The following is a 27,789-nucleotide window of genomic DNA, read 5'->3' as shown; positions in this document are numbered from 1 at the left end:
TTCTTCAAAAAGTACTTTATTTCCCTTTGAAAGAAACAAAAACATTTTTTTAGCTCTTTAGGGATGATATTGAGGATTAAAATGTGCAACTTTAGGAACATTGAAGTATTGGAAGAAATTATTCTGATGCAATTTTGGTTTATTTTTTGTCAAAGAAACCTTATGTATATAATCTCGAAAAGCAAATGGATAGGAGGAAATGTTAGCAAGCAAATCCAACAAGCGCTTGCAAATAAAAAAAAAGTGACTACCTGATGCAACCTGACAAAACTTCATGAAAGAAAATGAGTGAGTTAATCTTTATAGCTCTGAGTTTCAGGCAGCCAAATGTGAAGGACAAATAAACAGATTTAATCTTAGTAAGCTAGAGTAGTTTTTGTGTAGCATGAATTTGTTCGACATCGGTAGTGAAGATTCATGGTCAACGTTTTCTGTGTAGAGGGTTCCAGCAGTCTGCTGTGTTTGCACAACAGTCTATTGGCACGGAGGCCGTTAATCTTCATCATCCATCAATCACTTCAGCTGCTCTGTATACCGTCTGGTATCTACAGCTCACTGACTGGGACTAAAGTGATCGAAGCCGTTCCAGGAAGCAAAGCATCTCTCAAATGTCATTAAAAGGTCTTCGGGGTGGAAAGAAATCTGAAGATGTTTGGACAACATGAGGAGATTTTCCAGTCTTTCTGCTGCAAATCTTTTTAATTTTTTAACGTCGCACGCAGTTTGATATTTTTCTAAGTATCATGATTATAAAACAAGCAATGATTATCATTGTTATGGTTTTGCCAACAACTGGATGTCCAGGTTTGAATTCTTTGTGGATTTAATGTAATCCACACAGGGTCCAAACTGGGTTGTCCCTGAACATCCTAAACCAGTTCTTTTCATTTTAAGGTGATATATTGTGTTAGATGATTGAAAGCAGTTGGTAGATCCAACAGGACAATTATCCCAAATACACATTCAAACTGAGTTACATTAAGCTTTCTGAATGGAGACAAAACCCCGACCTCAACTCTTTTGAAAAATTGCAGATTGTGCCTGAAAACCTCCGCTCCTCCGCTTGGTTTTCTATCTTAGACCATCTTAACCATGTTCTGGGGTATAACCACTGATTTGCAAACTCCACTGGTACATGTTGACCATGATTAGCATTTACACCCCCAATGATGCTTTGAGAGTTCTGTGTAAATCGCTACTTTTTGCTGAAAGAGGCGACTAATAAATCCGAACTTTGTCAAACCGTCATCAAGGTGTCGGCACCGAAACATTTTCAAAGAAGTTGAAAGATCTGAAAATATTTTTGAGCTCTCTATAGTTTTCCCTTCATAAAAACGTTTGAGGACAATTATTTTGAATGAATTACTTTTTTTTGGATTTTTATTTTTTAAAATTCTTACACATTTGTTAATTACCAAAACAATGCACAACACAGCAACTACTTTTTTTGTTTTGTTTGTGAGGATGCCTCCTTGCTCTTTCTCTGCGTCTCGCTGCAGCTGTGTGGTAAATCTCTCATTTAACCTCATCCCCGTTTTATTTCCCAGCCTGGAGCTCAGTTCCAGGTCAGCCTGGCTGATGCATGGAAGGATTTCAGGGGGGCTCTATTAAATCTCCTCAGGTGAAACTGAGAGTGGACTCGGTGTTCTCGAGGCTCCCATCCCTGTGGGGAAAACAGCCTTTAGACTTCTCTCTCCTTTGAACCCAACATAGAGTTTCTCACGGAGCTCCCTGCCACAAGCGGATCCAATGCGTTGTTGGAAAGGAGGAGGAAAGAAAGGCTCTTGATTTATGCTGCAATAGGAAATTAAATGTTCTGAGTGCGTTTCCGTTGACCCTTGACCCCGTGAGGCCATGTTTTGCTGTTATTTATGAGTCTAGTTTATTGCTGTAGCCACTCTCAACCTGCAGAAAGGATCAAATCAACATTTTCTCAACACAAAACTCCCAGCATCAACAGAAACATTTTAAGCACCTACACAATTTAAACATTTACAGTTAAAAAGAGCGTCATTATTAAATTTTGTTAAAAATAAATTCTGAAGTCATGAAAAAAATCAATCCAATCCTTTATATTTTGAATATTATGCCACAAAAAGATTTGCAAATGGGGATAAAGTGACTAAAGCAATAACCCCATCAATGTAAAAAAAAAAAGAAAAAGAAAAACAAAATAAATTCAAGTAAGGAAAACGATGGCCCAGTTTTTCTCCTATTTTAAATCAGAGCACATGGTGCAACTGCATATTTTTAAGCATAAAGTAAGGAAACGATTGAGCCACATCGCCTCTAAAGAATATTTAGATTTTGCTTTCATGCGAAAGCAATCAGGCTGACAAAATCCAAACCCAAAACAGCAGAAGGCAGATTCCCATCATTGTCCATGCGTGAAATACTGTGCAATAAATTGAATGTTTGTAGAATAGAAAAGTTGAAGATAAGCTTCAAACATAAATTCAAACATAAAGTCTCCCAGACAAAAAAGAACATAATTAAAGCTCATGCCGCAAATCTGTCATATTAGTAACTTACTAACACATTCTATATAAAATTTTTTTTTTTTCATTTTAAAGATTCTTCATAAAGATTATTTCACATTTTTGTTAAAGAACTAGAAGGATACGCACGGATGGAGCTTGCCATCTGATTAGCTTCTCTGTTCATATACAGTTATGCACGCATTAAGGGATGAAGAGGTTAATTTTTCCATAGCTTCTTGCCCAGACTGAGGCTCCTACCAAGAAGGAGGTAGATGAAGCAGTCATAAGGACGATTAAGGTGGAATGAGGAAGAGCCAGGTCATGATGCTCGGGAGGAACTCCTGGGAGGTCTGGAGGAGAATTGGTCTTTGGAGGATCAGGGAGAGACGAAGGATACGGCTAAGAGAAGACTTGGATGAACAATAAGGGCACCGGGATTGACTGAGTAACACAGACCAGCTGATATGGGGATTCAGGAGTTTGAGCCAATGATGACCTAACTCGACTGGGGCGTCTTTGGTGGGAAAAACCAAGGAGACGATTTTTTTTTTCATGGTTAACTGAAACAATGAAGTGAAGATGTTTGGTTTGAAAAAAATGATTTGTTTCCAGAGGTCGGCCATCTAAGGTGACGACGTAAACAGTGTGAAGAGATGTTCTGGACCGGGGTTAACAGACAAAATCGGGGTTTGAAGTTTTGTTCTGAACTGGAATCTATAAGCACTTGAACAGAAAAGTTTACAGATAGTTGATAAGGTGTGAATCCATTATTTTACGTAAGATTTTGACTATTTCTATTAAATAGTTTCATTAAACTTGGACTTTCGTTTGGGTACTTTTTGAAACAGTGATAAACAAAATGTTTAACATGGATGGGACTGCAGAGAAAGCCGTTGGCTAATTGCAGATTTACTTTACCTGAGTTAATTTATTGTTTTGTAATGGATCCTTCAGAGACCAAAACAACTTTAGCCTGTAGGCAGGTTGCTCAAACCAACACACATACTGCCTATCATGCACTTATAAATTGCTCAGATTCATGTCTGGTATTGTTCTGGTGAAATAACCATTAAAAGTCACCAGGTCTACAAGTTTTTTTTTTTATGTGTGCACGCCCATTACCAATTCACCAATGCTCATATTTACACTAGTTTGAGGTGAGCTGTGATCCAGCGTCTGATTATTCAGTCGTGCGTTCCACACACCAGTCAAACAGGACGGGGGTCGTGTGGTTTTTTTGCAAGAGCAAAGAAAACTGATTGGATTCTCATTCGGGAATTTGAAGGGAACCTCTCACTCTTCTCTCAAGTCTCCAGCATTTAATTTTGGGATCAAGATGTAATGATATAATTTGGTGATTTAGCCTGTGAGGAGGGAGACGTTAGCAGAAATGTTGTCTGAATGCATCGGCATTGAAAACTACAGTAGCAAACCGGCAACAGTACGCGAAGGTTTAAAATTGGTCTGCGCTGAGCCCAGTCTGCCTGTATTTCAACACATTGGGGAAAAAATTGCTTTGCCACTTTACTCTGACATCCCTTCATTCAACCGACTGCAGCTAAGTGCCTTCAGAAATCACCTAATTAGTCAGTAATTGGAGTCCTTTAGGCAATCACATCACACAACCGTTGCAGGTGAAATATTCTAAAAGAATTAATACATATTTTTATTGTTTTAGCCATTTCTGTAAGTTGTTTTCATTGAAAACAACAAAAAAACAAACAGTTTTATGATATAGATGTCATCTTTAAGCTGCCTATGACAGTTTATACAAAGCATATTAAGTCGGCCACTTCCCAGGACCATTTGTGTTTTAATAATGAAGCCGACACCTTGGTGGGAAGTGTAGTAAATGGGTTGTGTATTAAAGCGACAATGCAGAATGAGCTCAGCGTTACGATCCTCTCATTTGCTGTGTGTCATCCTTTCTGTGTTCATGCATGCTGGAGAATAACCTCGGCTTCTTTCTCTGTCCTCAGAGACAATTCTGTTTTTTCCATTTTAAAATCCTACAATTGGCGGCTCATACAAACGTTCCTCCCGACATCCCGGCATCCGCTTTCCTTTGTCAATCGCAGTGGCTTGGTTGCCGCCCAACCTGGCAGCTCAGAAGGAGTGTTGTCTCCAGCTTCTTATTTTGTTCACAAAGCCAACCCAGACAGCAACAAAAAAAAGTGTCTTGAAATGTTTTGCGGAAGAACCTGCTGTCACTTAGCGCCCTAATGGTTTGTTGGGAAGTTGTCACCTGTGGCTGTCTTCTCACGGGGAAGAACAGGTACCGGTGCTTAACAGGCTGTGAGTTTCAGACGCTCCTAAATGGGTGTGAAAACACAGACTCAGCAAATTGTTTAAATTCTCTGCAAAAATCTGATTTTCAGAAACGATGTCCACCACTTGCATGGATGGGACACGTTGTTATTGTCAATAAATATGGAAGCGTGCCGACTAAGAAGTGGGGCGGTGGCTTTTTAAATTCTGCGCATGTTTTGATCACATGACTGTGAACAAATGGGCACTCATGGGGTTGGTAGAACGTTCTGAAAATGTAGTTTAACCAAACAAAAAACAGCAAAGACAAGATTAGCTCAAAGACTAAGTTGTGTTTTAATTCAACCTCCTGCTGCGCCGTGAGCCTCTGTGGTTCCACATCAGCACCGATACAATGTTTATCAGGGGAATTTGCAGTCAACAACTGAAGGAAACAAATTTGGGGTAGATGCGTGCTCGCATCTGGAATAAGACAGAAAATCCTGAAAACCAGCACTCCCATGTACTTCATAAATTTAACCAGGGGCAAGAGAACGCATTTGGGCTACGTGTCACCAGCTCATTGGACCTGTAGTCAGTCAAGTACCCATGAATCTACTAATCTATGCTGTTATTTGGGTGTCTCTTTATTGCTGGAAAGCCATGGACAATGCAGACGACTCTCCTTGTGGCTCTACGCTTCTCCACACTGCAAAAAGGGAACTAAAAATAAGCAAAATTTTCTTAAAATGTCTATATTTTTTACTTGATTTGAGCAGCTACGTAAGACTATTTGCCAATGGAATGAGAATTTCTACCCCTAAAATAAGATAATTAGGACATTCTGCCTTGAAATAAGATGATGGAGATGAATTGTTTTATTTTAAGTGCAAAAAAATACTCATTCCATTGGCAAATAATCTTATTTACCTCCTCAAATCAAGCACAAATACACTGATTTTAAGAAAATTTTACTTATTTTTAGTTGTTTTTGCAGTGTATTTGAAAGTGGAGTGAGACAAGATGGGAAGGAGATGCAGGAGGGGTCCGGGAGTTGAACCCGGGACCCAGCACCACCATCCTGACTTTAGCTCCTAAACGAAGGTCCAGGTTAGTTCCTGAGGTTTAGGGTTTGATCGTCTCTCTTTATTCCAGACTTTAGCTCCAAGGTTAATTTACTGGGTTCAGTTGAAGACTAAAGCTCATGTGTCCAGTTTGAAACTAGAACTAGAATTAATTTCAAACAATAACACAAAAAAATCTTTTGTCTCAGAATTAAATTCCTGCCTTTGTTTCTTGTTTTCAGCTCCTTGGTTCTGTTTAGTTTTTCACGCTGCAGCTTCAGGCTGTTGTTGAAACCTCAGCAGCTGATTTCCCTTCGACCAGCAAATGTTACGAATGTTTAAACCACGAATGGAGGGAAACCCTCCAGAATCAGAAGAAAACGGATGACTGGGCCTCATCCTAACGCCAAATCCTTTTCTGCTGTTGTCGCTTTGTTTTCACAGCAAACATTCAGACTTTTGTTAAGTTTGTCCTTCCGCTACGTTTTCTCGTTCTTCTTCTTCTGTTACTTTTCTAACGTCTCGCTTTTTTCTGCCTGATATTTTGATTTTCTTTAGACCCGCTGAAGGGAAAAGGCCCGCTTTGACCTTCTGACATTGTTGTTGCGTCATAGAAAGTAAACTTTATCTTTGCTGAGCTAACATAATCCAGAGCGCTCACACCAGCTAAAATAAACACTTCCTGGATCCGTCTGCTCTTACTTCCCAAAAATCATTCTCTGCTGCCAGATAAGCAGCGCCCTCCTGAAAACGTCTTATTCATATGTTCTGCTTTTTGTTTTTACACAAGATATCATGAACAAAAGACGCCTGGAAAATCTAACAGACGTTTTCCTTTTAACAAATTAAGTTTTATTTAAAGCAGAAGTTATGTGAGGACTCTTGGTGGCAGCTTCTATGTTTTTTTTGTTTTTTTTTTACTTTTTAACCAAACAAACCAAATAACTTAAAAAGACATCCCGGCCCAGAACATGTTGACGCGCTGATGATCAGTGCAGCCAAAAAATAAATAAAAGGAAAATGAATCTGAAGATTAAACTGGTGTACAGAGAGATGAAAATAGAGTCAAGTTGGGCAACAGGTTTGGAGACAAAGTTTTAAAGTTTTCCACCAAGACGTGCAGAAACAAACCAGATAAAACCATCAGAGACAGAAACTGAAGTAAAGAAACAGGCGAGGAAATTAAATCTGAGGGTTAACCAGCGACTGAAGTCAAAGTTTCCTGGGAACGATTCCTGGAGCTTCGGTGGAGGATCAGAAAAAATAAATAGTTCTTTTTGCTTTTTAACCAATCATAAAAAAGATTAGATTTGTGTTTTTATTCATGATTGAAGTTGATGCGGTGTTATTTTTATCTGTTGTAATAAATGCAGCTCAAACAATTAACAGATTAAATCTTAACTTCTCAGAGGAAAATGTGAATTTCTGTTTTCTTTACAAAACCAGCGGTTTTGAAATAAAAAACGTAGAAGTTTCTATATTTCAGGATTTTTTTTCTTACGATTAAACTTGTAAAATATCTCCCTACAACAAATTTAGGAATACAAACAACTAATAAGTTTTATTATTTCTAATCCTGTGAATGAAGCTTTTCTGAATAAAAGTGTTTTCACTATGGGAAAAAAAAAAAATCAGCAAATAAATATAACAGGAAATCTAAATAGAGAAATAAAGCAGTATGTATATATATATATATATATATATATATATATATATATATATATATATATATATATTAGGGCTGGGCAACGATTAAATATTTTAATCGCGATTAATCGCCCCTGATTATCGCGATTAATCTCGATTAATCGCATGTATTTACAAACTCCAAGAATGAATTCAAAAGTAGTGTAAAGAGCACTTTTATTTTAATGTTTGCTGCCATATGAACAAAAGTGTTGTAACATTTGTAGCACTTATTTTATACTGGATATTTTCAACCCATCTATTGAATTTAGTGCACTAGTTGATCTTTTCTTCATAAGAGAACAGCAAGCACTGCAGCCAAAATATGGCCCTTTTTTGACCCTGCTGTATATAGCCAGTCCCTAAGCCTTGATGTCTCATGAAAACTGTTTGACCTTTTGGGTTTTTTGTTTTTTTGTATTTTATTATTACAACTTAAATAAGTTAATAATATAATAATAATACTAATAATTAATATATAATAATAATAATTAATAATAACACAATGTTATGTTCAGTTGTTTTTCGCTAATCCACCTCTTATATTGTTTCAATCAAGGTCTTAATTACTGGTATTGTGTGGGCTCCAGTAACATCCATCCATCCATCCATCCATCCATCCATCCATCCATCCATCCATCCATCCATCCATCCATCCATCCACTGATCTACCTGTAGTTCCCTGGAGGACTGAAACGCCTCAGTCAGAGACATCTGTGGGTCTGTCGGGGCAATGACAGAAGTTTCGTCTCCTCTCTCCGTTTCTGGGGGCTCGACGTTTTCATGTTTTTTTCACGTGCTTAGATAAATTTGTTGTGTTCCACTTGAAAATGAACCGGCTTTTTACAAAACATACAGCTTGATTTCATTTACGGTATTAAAATAAAGCCGAACGGCGGTGCCTTACTTCCCCGTCATGTTTTTTCGCTGCTGCGGTCTCTCTCAGCTGTTTGTGTATTAAGTTTGTGTGAGAGCTGATGTGGGCGGGGCCAGGCTGAGCTGCGTGATGATTGGCTGGCGCCGCTGAGCCATGTTACGAGAGGGGAGGGGGAGCGGGAGGTGCTGCCGTGACAGCGCGCTGCAGTCAGCGCGCCTGCTGACTGGACACTGACTGAAAGCATGTGAGCAACATGCGTTTAATGCGCGATAAAATAAATATCGCCGTTACTAGTCTAATGAATTAACGCAAAATTAACGCGTTAACTTGCCCAGCCCTATATATATATATATATATATATATATATATATATATATATATATATATATATAGCGACAGTTTAAAACATTAAAATTGAAGCATTGAAAATGAGATCAGGAGAAACTTCTCCTTTATTTATGAATTATGCCGGTTTGATAGAAAGAACGACTAATTAATGATTTTATTTTAGTGAATTTGTTTTTTTTTAAACGCTGCTGCCTGTTTAAGCATTTCCTAGAAATGTAAATAAAATACATTTTGGTGATTTAGACTCAATGTAAAATAATTTAGATTTTTGTTTTATGAAGGTAAAATAATTGTTTTTCATGAAATAATTTTAATTCCAATACAAGGAAGTTTATTTCAGTAAAAAGCCTTTCCACCAATTATTAATTAAACACTAAATGAATCAGCTCAGCTCGTTTTCAGAAAAAAACCTTTTGTTTGGGTCGTGTTGTTTGAGAAACTGAGAATTAAAATAAAATTTTAGACATTTTAACACAGGATCAAAAAGCAGGTGAATTTCGCCAATTAATAATGTTTTCAGAAATAAACAGAAAAGTGTGTGATGTAGAAAAAAAAAATCTGTGGTTGATGTTTAGAAACATAAAAAAAGAGACACTTCTGAAAAGAGGTTTAAGTGAGTAACTTGAGTATTTAGAGAAATGTGAAGCATTGGTGTTAATTTACATTAAAAAGTAAAGTTCGACTCCTTATCAGGCTGGATTTAAACCCCAAACTGTTTTCTCGCTCCTTCATCGTCTGAGCAGCAGAGACTCTCTCCTCCTCTTCCTCGGTTCTGAGGTCCGACCCGGGAGCCAGCAGCCGGTCCTGAATCCTCGGCACAGAGAGGCGCGTTTGCTTTCCAGGAACCCTGCGTGAGAAACCTGGACGTCCTCCAGATGGTTTATATCAGCAGCCTGACAGCAGCAGGAGGAACCTTCTCTAAATCTGGAAACTGGGCCGTGTTTTTACTTTTTTTTTTTTTTTTTTTTTTTCCAGTCGAATCTCTGGACGCCTCAAACATGAAAGGAAAAAAAAAGGAGGGGGAATAAGAAAAACAGAGTTTCTGCTCCACAAACAGTCGGCTGGTCTGAACCTGAACACGAAGCTCCTGCAGACGTTAAAGCTACGATAATTCAGTAACGATAAATATCGATCGGTAGACGTGTATCGATGATAGAAAAGGGTCAATAAAAAGTTCAATAAAAGTTTTCCTTCCTTTTCATTCTAGGCTCATGTAGGGTAATATTACAGTCATTACATCCTCCCAACCAATCACAAACGCAGACCCAGGAAGCTCCGCCCCCTTTAGAGAGTTCAGAGAGCATGTGTTCTTTTTTCTGTTTTTAAAAACTTGTAGTTTTGGTGAAAAGTTGGTTGACTAAAGGGTTGAGTTTGAATTCAGTGTTTGTGTCTGTATCTAAAAATAAACCGGCCAGGACTTTACTTAAAAAAATAAAAAAAATGTTTTTAATTTGTTTATAATTATCGATATCGATCAATATGATTTCTATTTTATCAATGTTTTTTTTCTATATTATCCAGCCCTAGTTAAATCTGCTGTTGGATCGCAGTGATTTATTCTCACACATCCACTTCCACAAGAACAATGGAGACGAATGAAAAAAACATCTCAGTTTCAGAGTAATTTTAAATGATTTTTAATTCCTCAAAGAGGATAAATGGCTGTTCAGCTTTATCACAATCTGCAGACCTTTGTTACGCTGTTTTCTGTCGTCTCTCAGGATGTTAACGTTCAGTTTCAGTCAATTTCCGTTTAAAATCTACGCAACGTACAGCCGACACCGTCCTGGTGCTACTAAGACTGGATCTGCGTCAATCCTACCTTCTGCCAGTAAAACTGTTATCTTGAGATGTTTCAATATTCTGCAAAATAAAAAAAAGGGGGAAAAATTGTGTCCTCGCCAAAAAAAAAAAGAGCCTAAAGATAAAATTTAAAACTGGTTCTTTTCCAAGCTGTCTGTGAATGAAAAGGCAGCTACGGTCCAAAAATTCACCCTATTAAAAGCTGGTAAGGCAAAATTTAAAGACAAAAAGTTTCAAATCTAAAAAGATAAATGTGGGTCATTGAGTTATTTTTGCATCGGTTCAATATTAGTTACGTTAGTTTCAACAGATTCCACATCATAAAATCTAGGTGTCACCACATTCCTTAAATTATTTTTATTTAAAGGAAACACAGAATTCAGTCCCGAATCAGAAACCCGGTGGAAAACCACACAGAAGACATTTTGTTCTTAGAAACGGGAAACTAGCAGAGAAGCACAACTTACAACAGGCGGGTAAAGAACCTGATGCCATCAGTTCTTGTTACATGAATTTCAGGTCAGTCGTGTGAACAAAACTGGTTCATCTCTGGAGTTCGTGGTCCAAATGTCTCAGCTGGTGCTTCAAAGGTCGACTTTACGACTAGAAAGTAAGAAACGAAAACCGCCGGAAAGAAATGGAAATAATAACATTACTGCATGTCTTGTTTTTAATAAAAAGGAAAAGTGATTATGCCTCATTGATTTAATAACACAAAACATCAGAAATATACATGTATGAAATGTTTATTTCTGCACCTAAAATTGGAGTTTAATGCTGAGGATGAGACATTTCAAATTTTACCTTCTGCTGTTACACCATCAACTGGTTTTCCCACCGGTTGGATCAGAAATTCCAATGTCCAAGAAAATAAACGGAAATTATCAAATAATGAGTGATAATTATGAATGTGATGAACTCCAGCTGTCACAAAGAAGGCACACTTTTCTTACCTTTTGCTATAAGGAAACATAATTTAAAGAAAATAATGAGATCCAGCACTTTGGAACTCCAAAACTGATATTTCTTCCCCTATGTTGTCAGCATGTCTTCTTGTCCCCAAATTATTTAAAGTTAAAAGCAAAACAGACTTAACCAAAAATATTTTTCTGAAATTGTATGAAAGGGAGTAAAGAAAGCAGCCAAAGTCTAAAAGAAATAAAAAAATTAAAGAACGTTTAGAGCCAGGAAAACTACAGAGATCGACTGTTTATTTGAACATAATTAAACGAGAAATTCAGAGAGACAGCATACAACCCCATAAAATCCTACAGCAAGTGAACGCAGCACCATATGGTTGGCCAATTGGCTGCTTGTTGTAATATCTCCATGGCAGCAGGAGCAGGACTGAAAGAACCTGCAGCCTAAGAACTGGATTTATTTGAGTTTTTCTGTGTTTACCTGCAGGAATGGACAAAACTTTCCTAAACATTGATGTTCTGGGGAAGGAGAAGCTTTCAGAAAGCAGAAACAGCTGTGATGGGTTTGGTCTGCTGATGTGTGTGTGAATGCAGAAGCTGTGATTTTCAGAATGAGCTCAGGACCGGAAAAGAAAAGCTGCAGTTTGTCTCCCCCTGCTGGTCATTCCGCTGCCACTGCAGCGCCCCGCTGTCTCTTTGTTTCCAGACAAAGCAGGACGAGTAAAAACAAACCCAGACATTCACACCAATTAACTGCAGACAGCACGCCTCTACTAAATGTTTAGATTATTAAAAATACATTTTAGAAAAAGTGTTTTCTGTAGAGAAAATAAATATTTTCAAAAAAAAAAAGCCCAACAAATTCTCTTTTAGGAGCATTTCTGCTTTTATCTTATTATATTTCGTTCTGTACGCACAAATAAAGCTGTCTAAGTCTAAGTTATCCGTATTTTTTGTGGTATTTTCTGTCATCTGTCCAGAGAGCAGGATGTTCGGTTAATTAGAAAAATATTTCTATCATGCAGCTGAGTAACAAACGTCACATTCATTCTGTTTTCTTCCTTTAGTTCAGCTTTTCGGTTTCCTTACTGGATCTCAACTCTGAGTCCTGGTCTGTTTCTCAGTCCGTGTCCTTCTCCTCCTCCATTTCCCGGCGTTCTCCTCGATCTCGATCTGCTGTCCGCTCTGCGGCGATTTGACGCCAAACACCCGCCTCTCCACCTCCAGCACCGCGTCGAACAGACGCCAGGGCTCCACGTCCAGCATGAAGGCGAAGAGCTGCAGCAGCCAGACGAAGGAGCGCGGCAGCGTCGGCTCCAGCTCGCCGTAATGACTGCTGCACGTCCTGCAGTAGAGGAGAAGCACACGTCTGGGTCTGGCACCAGAACCCTCATCCGCGAGCCGGCGCCGGCTGAGCTCAGACTCACCGGGGGTTGCAGGGTCGGAGCGGCGGATGCCAGTATTTGAAGTTCCAGGGAGTCACGAAGCCGCGGTTCGGGGAGACGACTCCGTCCAGCTTCAGGTGGTGCAGGCCGGGCCCGTCCGACCCGTCCGACCCGTCCGACCCGTCCTCGCCCCCCCAGCAGAACAGGAAGCTGGAGGGTCCGGCGTCCTGGACGGCGGCCGGTTGGGAAGACAGCCTCTTAAAGCACATCTGGATACTCTCGGAGATTCCTGCACAGAAACGACGCCTTTCAGTTCCGCTTCCTGCTTTTTTCCCTCAATAAATAACAAAAAACACACGATGGGGAACCTGAGCAACAGATGAACGCCCCAATAAAACCACGCAGACGGATGGTTCTACAAAGTTCTGCTGATTTGGATCCGGGTCAACTCAATTTCAAAATAAAAGTCATGAGAAAAGAAGCCCTAATTGATTTGACTGAGGTTAGTTTTCTGCAGCCTTCTCTTAAAAAGGCACCACAAAGCATGCCTGGAGGTTCCGGCTCTGGACTTTGACTGGACCGTTTAGGGACCACTGATCGGTCCATGACCCAGTTCTAGCAGCAGAACCTCTGCAGGGCTTTATTTGGCTCCAAGCCTTTTGGAAATAGCCTCCCTACCCGACTGCTTCTAAACAACAACAAAAAATGGACCTTTTAGTGTTTATTCAGATTATTACTTCTCTTCTTTATCGCGAAATGTTTGTCCCTCTTGTTCGTGAAAAACACATTCTTTCCCTTCCACTGTTTCCTGTAAAACAAAAACAGAATAAATGGGCGTTAAAACAAGCTATTAACAAATTAAATCCTATAAAAACCTGCAGTGAGGAGCGTTTAACCCTGAACACAGACTTGCAGGTGACTTGACGTCTCACCTGGCGATGTCCTGGTTCCTCCTCTGCTGAGCCCGGGTCAAAGCGGCCTGAACCAGTCGGTACCACTTCCTGAAGCTGAACAGCTCTGTGGAGCAGAACCAAAGCCGCTATAAATGACCCGGTGCACAGAGCTGCACAACGCGTCACTAAATTATTTAAGTCACATCATCCCTGGACGCGCTGTGGCGAGGAGCTGCAGTAAATCAGCCGGGCCGGTCTGTGCCGGATTATATCAGCTGAAACTTGTTGATCGATGCAACATTTACGGATTTAGAACGTAAATATGTAATAAGGTGCTAAAATCATTAAAAAACGAAACCAAAGAAACAACTTTTTTTCAAAAAAACCTTGTAGTTCAGATGGAAATGAGGCGTTTTATCTTAATAACCAGCAGCTGGACTAACGGCTCATTATCTGCGCTCCGTGTTTGCGCAGATTAATAAACTCATTCAGCTAAGACGCGCTGCAGGGATACCGGACTTCCTGAACCGGATCTTTTCATCTCAGATTTCCAGCCTGAAAATTTACTTTCAGTTCATTTTAAAAGTGTAAATACAAAAAAGTTCACAACGATTTTATCACAGGTGCTTTTATGGTGGTTACACTTTAAATGTGGAACCCCAGAATAGACCAGACAATTAGTCTGGATAGATTGACGGATAATTAGATGGATGGACCCACCGATGGATAAATAAAAGCTTAACAACAGGGTAGAGGGCTCAAACTGGAAAAAAGTTTTTTATTTTTTGTACTTTTTTCTTTTTCCCATCCGTTATCAGACCTGGAAAATAAATCCAGGCTTTTTCTTTACATCCGCAGGAACCCAGAACACAAACTCTGTTCTGCTGCTTAAAGGACTGATGCTGATAAATAAGCTACGTTTACATGGACTAAAGTAATCGTAATAAAAGGGCCGATCGGAATAAAAAGGCGTCATGTAAACGACTCAAATGGAATATGATGATCGGATTAATTTTACATCGGAATTAAATTATAATTTTAATGTAAGAGTGGTGGTTTATGCCGGTTGATAATCTGATCAACGTTCATGTAAACGTTTGTCAGGATCAAGTTATTTTGAATGTGGCAAACTGACGCATTTCCACGTTGGCGAGTAGCGGAAATACGTCAGGATGCAAAACTGTCGGCGCTCCTGATAAAACCCGTTTAAAAAACAACTAAAAGAGCTCAAAATCGTTGCTTTACTCTGTAACGTTTCAGCCGTAATTAGAACATCGTGTAAGTCCAGCCTGGGCGCTCAGAAGACAAACAAACTCGTATAAAACTGCTTTGTTTACTATTTTTGTAGTTTAGCAAAGACGGAAGTTCTTCTGTATTTTTTCTTTTTAGGGGAATGTGATAACTGTGCATGTCAGAGTGGTTCTACTCTGAATAAAACCAGCTGCATATACACGCTCGTTATAGTGGGATTAATTGATTGTGTGGCCATATAAACAGTACAATCCGATTATTATTATTATTATTATTACATTTCAACCAGATTGTGAGATTTTGTCATTGTAAACATGGCTATTGAGGTTCATCGATACAACGGCCGGCCAACATTTTGGGACGATATTTGCATTTCTGTTTTTCTTGTATCGGTTGATACGTGCGTTCGCCGATTCATTAGCATACTCTGGTTCAGATTGTTCACATATTTTGTTGTTGTTACATTGCTGTCTACAAATACTCTGAGGAAGGTCATTTGCACGATAAAGTCTCATGCTGCAACATCAACCGCAAACATTTAAGTGTTTAAGTTTGTTTTATTATATATTTAAATATTATTTAACATCTATTTGCTATCCATTGTTAATATGTTTTGTTAATAAATGTTGCTTTTTTTTTTGTTTAAATTGAGATTTGTGTAACATTTGTCATCCTTGTGTCATAAAAAAAAAAAAGAAGGCAGCAAATATCGGGGATCGATTAGACCAGGGGTGTCAAACTCATTTTGGTTGAGGGGCCGCATTCAGCTTAATCTGATCTGAAGAGGGCCACACGAGTAAACTCATTGCAAGATTAAATAGAGCTAATAAATGTGGACTTGTTGTTGATTTTTATATTAAGTTAATTTCACTTTTACACAATATATTATGAATAACCTCAGCGTTTTTAAGAAAAGTATGTGCAATTTCAACAATACTTTTACTCAGTTAAACATTTACTTGTGCATTATGCATAAGAACTGATCACAGTGATTATACAATGTTGAAAAACATTTATTCACATTTTTTGGAACTTAAAAACCCTGTCCTGCATGACAAAATACATCAAACAGATAAAAATTAAGAAATGATTTGAATTTTTCCACACCTGAAGCTTAATCTGCTAATTAAAACAGAGCGCCCTTCGTGGACAATATAGGAACTGCATATTTTCAATTAAACGAAGTACATGTTTTTTTTCAATAATTGTTTTATCATTCTCTTCCTTTTATCTTGTCCACTTGTGAAAGTCAAATCTGATGAGCTCTTTGTGGCATCTTATTGCCACATTGCCAGACAGGACACTGGAAAATAAATAAATAAATAAATAAATAAATTGTTATTTTTTTTTTAATAATGATAATGCATTTAGCCACAGGGCCGTATGTTTGACACCCCTGGGTTAGACCGATGTGAAAATAATCGGTATCGGCCTAAAAGACGTGTATCGGTGCATCTGTATATTGAAAGATACACTGTATATAACTGATGCACCTCTTCCTACTTTTGGCACCTTCTTCCGACTATTGACTGACTATTGAGTCGATGTGACAAGTGAATTTCTCCAAGGTGAGATTAATAAAGACTATCTTATCTTAGCTCTAGTGATAAATTCCCACGGCTGTGGGTGGGAGGAACCAAAGACAGAACGGTAACACGCATCAGAGGACAAACCTGAGTCGTCCTGGGAACCAGCCTTGTTTGATAAATCCCTGAAACACAAGAGACGAAAGTCATAAAAAGGTGCAGCAGCGATTGGGAGTTCTTCCCGATAAACAGCTCAGGCGGGTCAGGTACCACTCGGTTTGGTCGTCCAGTCCAAACAACACCTTCATGGTGACGATGAGGAGGGCGGCGGCCTGCAGGTCGTACGCCGGCAGGTCGGGCTGCGAGGCCAGGTCCACGGTGTGGCAGCTCTCATCGGCCATATCCGCACGCTCCATCAGGACGCAGACCCACCTGTGCAGCTGGTCTGGAGACAAGGAGCGGCAGGAAGGGTGTTAGCGGCCCCGGTACCGGTGGGTGGGACTAACTGGGTCCGGCAGGTGAGGGTGTTACCGGGCAGGTTGGCGTCGGTCAGGTAACGCAGGCAGAGTGGCGCTGGGTGGAGCAAGGTCTGCTGGCTGACTGGAGGAAAGGCAGGAAGCTGCAGGAAGAGAAGCAGGCCCTGCGCCTCTTTGTGGACGGAGCGATGAGACGGGATGGTCTGCAGGAGGAAGGGGAAAAAATAAATAAAAGTCAAAAATGGATAAAAACACTTTGCAAAAGTTCTCCAACATCACAATTCAGTCCATTTTTATTCAAAAACACTCAGATTCTTTTCATTTCTAAGGTGTGAATGAGAGCAACTGGTTGTGGCGCTGTCTCTTTAAATCTACTTCACACCCCGCCCCCTTCACAGCGCTTTACTCCACCTCCTTCGGCCATTTTTGTAGTTTAATAGCAAACATACGACGGCCTCGTGGTGCAGAAATGTTTTATTCACAAATTCTCAATCTTACAAAGTTTTTCACGGAGGTTGCTGAGGCACCGATGTCGGAAATTTTCTGTGAAAAATAAAACTTAACCAGGCTCTGATGCTGGGGGACGCTGTAATGAACAAACGTTTTTAAACTTCTCCACTTCCTTCCGACATCCCTGAGACTATAAAAATAGCTACGAGAAATAAAAACAGTAGATCCGCGAAATTAATTACCTTGTTTAGCCCTGAAAAATAAAATTGTTCACATTATTTTGTTGCCCTTAAGAATATGACCCAAACCGAATTAAAAGATATCCACGCAGCTCCGGGACAGCCTAAACTTTAACTTCTCTGCACTCCCAGAGACTCAAAATCCACAGAAAAATGTATATAAGGACTAAAAAAAGTTAATTTTGCATTATAGGTACCCTTTAAGATAAGAGAATAAAATTTATTATTTAACGATTCAGAAATTTTTTTTCCCATTTATTTCTCTAATCCAAGGCCACAAACCAAGGACAAGCTGTTTAAAAACCTAAATGTCTAATAAATAATTGTGACTGTGCATTTTAAGAAGTCTAAAAATCATAATTATTAGCTGGTCACATTAGCATATTAAAATTAGCATTTGCTTGTAATATTAATAATAACTTGAGTCTTCTTATCTTGTTGAGTAACATAGTCGTTAGTTTAGTTTTGTTACCATCTAACGGAACATCTTAATTAATGCTGCAACGCATCTTCGTCCATTTTAACGGGAGCCAAGCAGTGTCTGTGTGCAAGAAACTACAACTTGAAATGTAAGCATTAGCATCTTCAGCCTGCATAGATTTCAGTGTATTAAGGTTGTTTTTGTTCATTTCTGACAAAATTATGCTTAGGCAAAATAAATAAATAAATACCAATTACCGTATTTTACAGATTATAAATCGCTCCAGAATATAAATCAGATCAGTCAGAAAATGCGTCACAAAGAGGAAAAAACAAACAAACATAAAAGTTGCATTTATTTATAAATTTTTTCACACAATCCAAGACTAAAAACTGACATTTAATCTGGTAAACCGATTTATTCAATCACAGAGCTGCATCCACAATCGGCTGAATAACGTGGAACATGACTGGGAGGATGAATGGGGGAAATTAGCAGCTCCAACCAGCAGGTTTTATCCAGCGCATTTCATCATAACGAGCAGTTACGCTGAAAGTTACGCTTAAATCAGACCGTGAGTGTAGCCATGCTACATGCTAACCTAACAGTACGACACAGATGTTTCAGAGCAACATAAATCTCACGTCCATCAGCGAAGTTGTAACCCGCCTGGACAACAGAGCTGTGAGCTAGCGCTAGCTGCTATTAGTTTCACAGCACAGTAACAGTTTCTGTCTGGGTCTGTTTCCTCTTCTGCTCCACACAACGTTCCGCTGAATGAATGCAGACTGAAACAGTGAAACAACATATGTACATGCGTTCAGACTTTGTTGTCTATAAGTTAATGTTTTAATTAATTTATAAGTGGAGCAGAAGCAGGATAGTTTTTACAAGCCTAGAGCGCCCTCTTGTGGCGATAGACGGTAATGATTACACCTTGGCTCATGTTGGTCAGGATGAATTACCATTTAATATTGATATAAATCGCACCTGACTGTAAGTAGCAGGATCGGCCAACCTAATAAATAAAAAGTCCGACTTAAAGTCCGAAAAATACGGTATTAGCCACTAATGTCAACATTGGTAAGGTAGCATTAGCATCCCAAATTTCCTGATATTTCAGTGGATTATGACTGATTTTGTCCAAGTCAGAAAATCATTATTAGATGTGAACAGTGTTAGCATCCTAAGATTAGCATAATAACATTAGCCTGAGCTGTAAATAGTAATTTAATCACAGCAGTACAGTGAATTACCAGTGACCGACCTCGACATGGAAGAAAAGAGCCTCCTGACCAACCAGCTTCATCTCCTCGGGAAGTTGCTCGTAGGCGGTCACATAAGGAACGTGACCATCTTTCACCAGCCTGAAACCACACAGGTCAGGGTGAAAGGTTCGTTTAGCAGCAGCTATGAACACATGACAAGAACGTCTGGCAGCCTGGAAACAAAACTATATTGATGTTTGTTCTCTGTAAAAGTTTATGGATGGATTAAAGATGAAAAAGTTTGAATGCAACGGTTTTACTATAAGTCAGCAACAAAATAATGGGTTAGAAGCCAGAGCCCTGGGCAACTCCATTTCTAATACATGTTTATGTGGGAGAGAGAACATTTAAACCATTTAAATCATTGTCTATAGCCGCTTATCCGTGCGGCAGAGCTCTGTCTAAAGCAGGAGTGTCAAACATACGGCCCGCGGGCCGGATCCGGCCCGCCGAACAATTTAGTCCGGCCCTGTGGCTAAATGCATTATCATTATATATATATAAAAAAAAAAAAAATATATATATATATATATATATATATATATATAGGGCTGGGCAAGTTAACGCGTTAATTTCGTGTTAATTCATTAGACTATTAACGGCGATATTTATTTTATCGCGCATTAACGCATGTTGCTCACATGCTTTCAGTCAGTGTCAGTCAGGCAGCACTCTCCCGCTCCCCCTCCCCTCTCGTACATGGCTCAGCGGCGCCAGCCAATCAGCACGCAGGCTCAGCCTGGCCCGCCCACTTAGCTCTCACACAAACTTGACAAACAAACAGCTGAGAGAGACCGCAGCAGCGAAAAAACATGAACAGGGGAAGTAGCACCGTTTGGCTTTATTTTAATACCGTAAATGAAATCAAGCTGTATGTTTTGTAAAAAGCCGGTTCATTTCAGTGGAAACACAACAAATTATCTAAGCATGTGAAAAAACATGAAAACGTCGAGCCCCAGAAACGGAGAGAGGAGACGAAACTTCTCTCACTGCCCCGACAGACCCACAGACGTCTCTGACTGAGGCGTTTCAGTCCTCCAGGGAACATCCAGGTAGATCAGTGGATGGATGGATGGATGGATGGATGGATGGATGGATGGATGGATGGATGGATGGATGGATGTTACTGGAGCCCACACATAACATGCAATTAAGACCTTGAAAGAACCCAGTACATATATTAAAAAGTGTTATTTAAGATAAGATAACATTAGCTAATCCTTTTTTTATCCCACGACGGGGAAATTTATAGGATTAAAGCAACAGGCAGGTGCACACAACACAGACAAAATTACATAAGGATTGAAATATATAAGAGGTGGATTAGCGAAAAAACACTGAACATAACATTATTATTATTATTATTATTATTATTGTTATTTAATTTTAATAATAAAATAAAAACCACAAAACCCAAAAGGTCAACAGTTTCATGATACATCAAGCTTAGGGTCTGGCTAATATACAGCAGGTCAAAAAAGGCCATATTTTGGCTGCAGTGCTTGCTGTTCTCTTATGAAGAAAAGATCAACTAGTGCACTAAATTCAATAGATGGGTCGAAAATATCCAGTATAAAATAAGTGCTACAAATGTTACAACACTTTTGTTCATATGGCAGCAGGACATTAAAATAAAAGTGCTCTTTACACTACTTTTGAATTCATTCTTGGAGTTTGTAAATACAATGCGATTAATCGCGATTAATCGCGATTAATCGCGATTAATCAGGGCGATTAATCGCGATTAAATATTTTAATCGTTGCCCAGCCCTATATATATATATATATATATATATATATATATTTTTCCCCCAGTGTCCTGTCTGGCAATGTGGCAATAAGATGCCACAAAGAGCTCATCAGATTTGACTTTCACAAGTGGACAAGATAAAAGGAAGAGAATGATAAAACAATTATTGAAAAAAACATGTACTTCGTTTAATTGAAAATATGCAGTTCCTATATTGTCCACGAGGGGCGCTGTGTTTTAATTAGCAGATTAAGCTTCAGGTGTGGAAAAATTCTAATCATTTCTTAATTTTTATCTGTTTGACGTATTTTGTCATGCAGGACAGTGTTTTTAAGTTCCAAAAAATGTGAATAAATGTTTTTTCAACATTGTATAATCACTGTGATCAGTTCTTATTCATAATGCACAAGGACATGTTTAACTGAGTAAAAGTATTGTTGAAATTGCACATACTTTTCTTAAAACGCTGAGGTTATTCATAATATATTGTGTAAAATTAACTTAATATAAAAAACAACAACAAGTCCACATTTATTAGTTCTATCTAATCTTGCAATGAGTTTACTCGTGTGGCCCTCTTGAGATCAGATTAAACTGCATGCGGCCCCTAAACCAAAACGAGTTTGACACCCCTGGTCTAAAGTGTTAATCATCCAGGTGTGTGCAAACGTTACCTGAGCAGGTCGCTGAGCGTCAGCGCTTCGCGGCTCCAAACCAGAGCCAGGTGAATCAGCGCCAGAGTCTTCTTCATGGTCATCAGGCAGCGACTCCGCTTCCATGAAGCCGTCGGACGCGTGCTGCTGTGCCCGGATCCCAACCAATCACTGGTGGTGTCTGAGGTTTAAAAAGGTAATTTACAGTTTAAAATCTGTTGTTTTACACAAAAATAAATGGACTTTCTTAAACCACCAAACTCTCTCTCTTCCATAAAGAGTGATGTCTGTCACTCGCTACGACTGAAAGAAAAGAAACGGTTCCGTGGACCGTTTCCGTTTTGACGTTGTCGTGGTACCTGAGTTAAAACCTGCGGAGCTGGGAACATTGGACCCGGTGTTAGAGAGGCTCTGCGACAGAACAGAATCCGCTGCGCTGTCCGAGTCAGAGCCCAACGCTTCCTGGTGGGAAAACAGACGAGAAAACTAATCAATTATGGTTGGGAATTTATTTATAAATATGTTAGAACAATTTAATAGAAACTAAAAGTATTTTAATAAGAAAAATCAGCAGATTTTTCCTCCATTAGCAATGATAATTTATAAAATAGTCACAAAATTGACCAGCAAAACAAAATGAACAAAAAAAAAAAAAAAAAGACTTCAGTAAATATTCTAAATTGAATAAATAAAATGCCAAAAAAAACTACTGCTGATTATAGAGTAAAAAATAGAAACAACACAAAAAACAAGTAGCAAATTTAAGCAGAAACAAAGAGCAAAGTGAAAAAAAAAATAATTTTGTTTTCTTCAGAAAATACCAAAAATAATTTACTGACCAAATCAAACAATAAAAAACTACATGTTTTGTAGAAATTACTGAATAAAATAGGTAAATAAAATAAAAATGTCAGAAATTAACTCTGAAAGAAACTTTAGCTGTACAAATACAAGGTAAAACTTAATAAAATAATAAATAAGATTACTCTCTAAATTGAAATGTAAAAGGAAAAAGTTTTTAAATATAAGGAGTTCTAAAATAATAAAAAATACGATACATATTTAAAAATTATTTTTTCTTCAGAAGATACAAAAAATTTACTGTCCAAAATAAAACAAAAACTATATATATTTTCTATTTTTGAATAAAATGGGTAAATATAAAAAAAATGTCAGAAATTAACTCTGAAAGAAACTAGCTGTACAAATACAAGGTAAAACTTAATAAAATAATAAATAACATTAAGGAAAAAGTTTTTAAATATAAGGAGTTCTAAAATAATAAAAAATACGATACATATTTAAAATTTATTTTTTCTTCAAAAGATACAAAAAATTTACTGTCCAAAACAAAACAAAAACTATATATATTTTCTATTACTGAATAAAATGGGTAAATAAAAAAAAATGTCAGAAATTAACGCTAAAAGAAAATTTAACTGTAGACATACAAGGTAAAACTTAATAAAATACATAAAATTACTCTGTAAATTGAAAAGTAAAAGCAAAAAGTGAACATAAATATAAAAAAGTATATTTTTAAATATAAAAAGCTCTAAAATAATAAGAAACATTGAACTTTAAAGTAAAGAAAGTGTTGAAAAACAAAAAACTGTTAAAAGAAATCAGTGAAAATGTAACAAATATCAGAAATTCTTTTGTTATAAATAAATAACAACCTAACACATAAAATAAAACCTGTGACGTAGAGAAAACTGACCCCTCTGAACTTTAAGCTGTTAACCGGGTTGTTGGTGTACCCCTGCTGGCTCTTCTGCAGATAAATTCTCCACATCTGACACAGAACATCGTCCTGAAACAAGCCAAAGGAAGTGAAACCGGGCCGACCGGGTTCTAGCGGCTGGTGCCGGGTCAACGGGAAGGACGGCATCGGACCTTAAACCGAGGACTGACTCCCAGCCTGAGCAGAGCGTCGGCCTGGCTCTTCAGGATAAACTGGAAGACTTCACTCAGCATCCAGACGTGGCCGCGCTCTGTGGAGAACGACACAGTGATAAAACAACGAGTGGCTCAAATGTGAAAACCCACTGATGTTCTAGTTGAAAAATTCAAGAAAAACTGGGAAAGGTTTAGTGTAACTCTTTATATCAGGGGTGTCAAACATACGGCCCGCGGGCCTGATCCGGCCCGCCGAACAATTTAGTCCGGCCCTGTGGCTAAATGCATTATCATTATAAAAAACAAATAAATAAATTTTTCTTTTTTTTTTCCCCCAGTGTCCTGTCTGGCAATGTGGCAATAAGATGCCATAAAAAGCTCATCAGATTTGACTTTCACAAGTGGACAAGATAAAAGGAAGAGAATGATAAAACAATTATTGAAAAAAACATGTACTTTGTTTAATTGAAAATATGCAGTTCCTATATTGTCCACGAGGGGCGCTGTGTTTTAATTAGCAGATTAAGCTTCAACTGTGGAAAAATTGAGGTCATTTCTTAATTTTTATCTGTTTGATGTATTTTGTCATGCAGGGCAGGGTTTTTAAGTTCCAAAAAATGTGAATAAATGTTTTTCAACATTGTATAATCCCTGTGATCAGTTCTTATGCATAATGCACAAGTAAATGTTTAACTGAGTAAAAGTATTGTTGAAATTGCACATACTTTTCTTAAAAACGCTGAGGTTATTCATAATATATTGTGTAAAGGTGAAATTAACTTAATATAAAAATCAACAAGTCCACTTTTATTAGTTCTATTTAATCTTGCAATGAGTTTACTCGTGTGGCCCTCTTGAGATCAGATTAAGCTGAATGCGGCCCCTCAACCAAAATGAGTTTGACACCCCTGCATTATATGATGCTGTTAGTCGGGTCACAAACACAAACAAGTGTTTCTCTACACAAGCTTCCTGTTCGTTTCAGAACTGATGCCAGTTTTAATTGATTTGTCTAACCTCCAGATCCCTTAGACCCACGTCAATAAACCCAAGTAAACAGACGCCTAAATAACAAGCATCTGATCCCTGGGAAAAAAAAAAAAAGGAAGAGGAGACAAATACTGACCTGGCTTCTTGGTTCTGGATTTACTGGAGACCCAGGAAATTCTGCTGGTGTCGCTAAGAAACGACATGTCCACCACCTCTCTGGTTCTCTGAGGAAGTTCAAAAACACCAAGAAAATTTTACACTTTGAAGGCGCAACAGTGCCACCTTCAGGCGAGTCGAGGCAGTGCAGGACGTAGAAACGACAAAGCTGCACAATTGAACTTTTTCTGACGTTTTTAGTAACACAAACTATAATTTAAGACCTGCTAGAACAAAAGCTTGTGGGTTTGAAAGTAAAACCCTGTCGTATGCCACACTGATCAGTCGTTTACCTCGATGACATTGTGGCAGGACCTGCAGTAGAAGCGACCCTCGTCCGAGATGCCCCAGTCCACGGCGGCGCACTGAGGGCAGAGCTCCCGATACCCGGCCTGAACAGAGAGACAGAGAGAGAGACAGGTAACAGAGCGACACCTAAAACACCTGAGCTGAGTCCTACAGTACGATCAACTACAAGGTGAGACTCCAGCAACAAAAGAGCATTTATTTATCCAAATTAACTACATCATAAGAGTAATAAAAATAGCATTAATAACATAAATCAGTATTCTAATTTGCCTAAATAAGATAAAATCCTTAAAATCAGAATGCAAAACTGTATTGGAGGCGGCTTTCTGAGTGTTCAGAAGAATCTGTATTAAATTCCTGTATTAATACGATTCTTTGCAGGATGAAGCAGAGCTGGACGATAATTCAATAATGATATATAATCGATCGATAGATGTATATCAATGATAGGAAAAAAAGGGTCAATAAAAAGTTCAATGTAATAAAACTTTTCCTTCCTTTTGCATTCTAGCTATGTAGGTTACTATTACAGTCATTACATCCTCCCAACCAATCACAACGCAGACCCAGGAAGCTCCGCCCCTTTGTCATTTTTTTTCTTTTTAAAAAACTTGCAGTTTTGGTAAAAAGTTGGTTGAATAAAAGGTTGGCTTTGAATTCAGTGCTTGTGTGTATCTGTATCTAAAAATACAAAGTAAATTTTATTTACTTAAATGTTTTTAATTTATTTATCATTAGATTTCTCTTTTATGCTAACATAAATAGGCTTTTTCCCCAATGATAATTTCAGAAATAAACAAATAAAGAGAATTAAATAGCAAAACAGCGATTCATTTGAACTAATTGCCTTAAATAATGATGGCAGCCTTGAAAAGACAAAAGCGATATCCGGTTTATAAGATCATTCTAAAAAAAAATATTTCGTGGCCATCATGCAGTCGGTCCTGTGTTCATGCAGCACTTTGTGGTTCTGATCATCCACAGAACAGAACCGGTCCAGGACCTGTACAGGTCTGGGGTCAGGAAAAGGAGCAGCTAACATCCCTGCAGACCCCACACATCCTGGACACAAACTGATTTTTACTTCCGGGTGGAGCTGCAGAGCGCTGTTTGCAGATTAATCCAGATTAATATTCACACTATTTCAACCTTGGCTTTTCTTTTTTCTTAGTAAAGACACATTTAGAAGAAAGAAAAAACTTTTTTTAAGCTTTTTTGTGTCACAAACTTGAATAATAAGGCCGATTCTGAATAACAACTGGATTAAGTTTAAGGGAAAACACCAGAAAACATTTAATAAAAGCAAATCTTATATACATTCATGGCCACAAAACGTGTCTTCTTTTTCATACCAAATGATCTGGACTAATAGTCATGTTATTACATTTATCTTAAAACGTCTGTTATGATGGGCATGTCTTTCCCCTCTCTCTTAACCTAATTTTCTGTTAACCTGCTTTCAAATATAGGCCACTGGTGCCACAATTAATCAATCAATAAAAAGTATTAAATCGCCGATTGTTAAATAAGATGCGAGATATTTAGAATCAGTGATAAAAATAGCTTAGACTACGTTCCGGAGTTTGTTAACCAGTACATGTGACAAAAAAACCTGTTTTTTATAATGGAGTTTGGTGCGAATCGACTAGCTAACACCAACTTTTTCTTCTTGACATTTAGAAAGCAAAATTGCTTTAAAAAGCCAAACTAATTAGGTTGAAGGGAAAATGCTGGAAAACGTTCAATAAAACGAAATGTTACATAACTTTATAGTCAAGATTTGTATTTTTAGCAACATAAAGCAGCACAATGATGCAGTATTTTAGTAGTAGCAAATATTTATATTTTTATAGTCAGATAAAATTACTATTTCGTAACTATATTAGCCGATCGTTAAATAAGCTGCTGCATATTTAGAATCAATAAATAACATGTGCATGAAAGGTTGCAGAGTTTGTTAAATAAAGATGTGTTAACAAAATACAAGTTTCGTTAATAGAGTTTGGCGATTGATTGGCTAACGCCAACCTGCGTGACATTTATACGCAGAAAATTGTTGAATTAGTTATCAGGGCTTACCGTATCCTCGTCATCCATGGTGGCAGTTAAGATTTAGCGGCTTTGTCTTTGTTTTCAGACAGTTTTTAATGTCTGCAGCCGCTCCATCATGTGGAGCAGAGGAGCGCTTCCGAGTTCTTCTTCGTTGGTTTCCTGCAGACTAGAGGTAACGCGGCTGCCACCAACAGTCCGACGTACGAACTGCAACACCTGTCTGGTACCGCCGGGACTTTTGGGGAGCTTTTGAAACTTTTCCTGAACCCGTCAAACTGAACCAACATTCAAGAACCTTCTCTAATGTGTTGAGCGTGGAATCTCCTCAGAAAACGTTGAGTTTTAACAAAGCAACACTTCAAGAATTATATTCTGTTTTTCTTTTACATTTTTGATTTGTATTTATTTATTTATTTGCCGTTAGATTATCAGTGTTTTGTTCATTTCTGTGATGTTTCCTTTGCTCTAGTTTATGAGATTTTATGCTCCTTCGTTGTAAAAGCGGATTTGGATGAGATCAGAGATTATAAATAGAGCCGCCAGATGTTTCCGCTATATTCTCTTACATAACGTCCCAACAAGAGTCACTTTTGTTTGACTTGTTGTTTATTGTTGCTTATATTTCAGCTTTTAAAGTTTGATTTAT

At 38.2% G+C, this 27,789-nt stretch overlaps 1 protein-coding gene across 1 annotated transcript; it reads right to left on the bottom strand.

Annotated features, from left to right (window-relative positions):
- Positions 1–12,476: 12,476 nt before the first annotated feature.
- On the bottom strand, positions 12,477–27,188 carry LOC105918679 (TATA box binding protein (Tbp)-associated factor, RNA polymerase I, B). Its single transcript, XM_036130445.1, has 15 exons — positions 27,171–27,188; positions 25,076–25,174; positions 24,763–24,850; positions 23,634–23,731; positions 23,458–23,550; positions 22,097–22,199; positions 21,759–21,918; positions 19,334–19,433; positions 17,012–17,159; positions 16,751–16,925; positions 16,628–16,665; positions 13,743–13,827; positions 13,548–13,618; positions 12,853–13,099; positions 12,477–12,770 (listed from the first exon to the last, which is right to left on the bottom strand). The coding sequence occupies exons 1-15, from the start codon at positions 27,186–27,188 to the stop codon at positions 12,521–12,523; spliced, it is 1,773 nt and encodes a 590-aa protein (XP_035986338.1). The 3' UTR covers positions 12,477–12,520.
- Positions 27,189–27,789: the final 601 nt, after the last annotated feature.

Source organism: Fundulus heteroclitus, unplaced genomic scaffold, assembly GCF_011125445.2.
Source record: "Fundulus heteroclitus isolate FHET01 unplaced genomic scaffold, MU-UCD_Fhet_4.1 scaffold_36, whole genome shotgun sequence".
NCBI classification, from domain to species: Eukaryota; Metazoa; Chordata; class Actinopteri; order Cyprinodontiformes; family Fundulidae; genus Fundulus; species Fundulus heteroclitus.
Note: the sequence above shows the minus strand (reverse complement) of the source record. Positions and strands in the feature narration are given on the sequence as shown.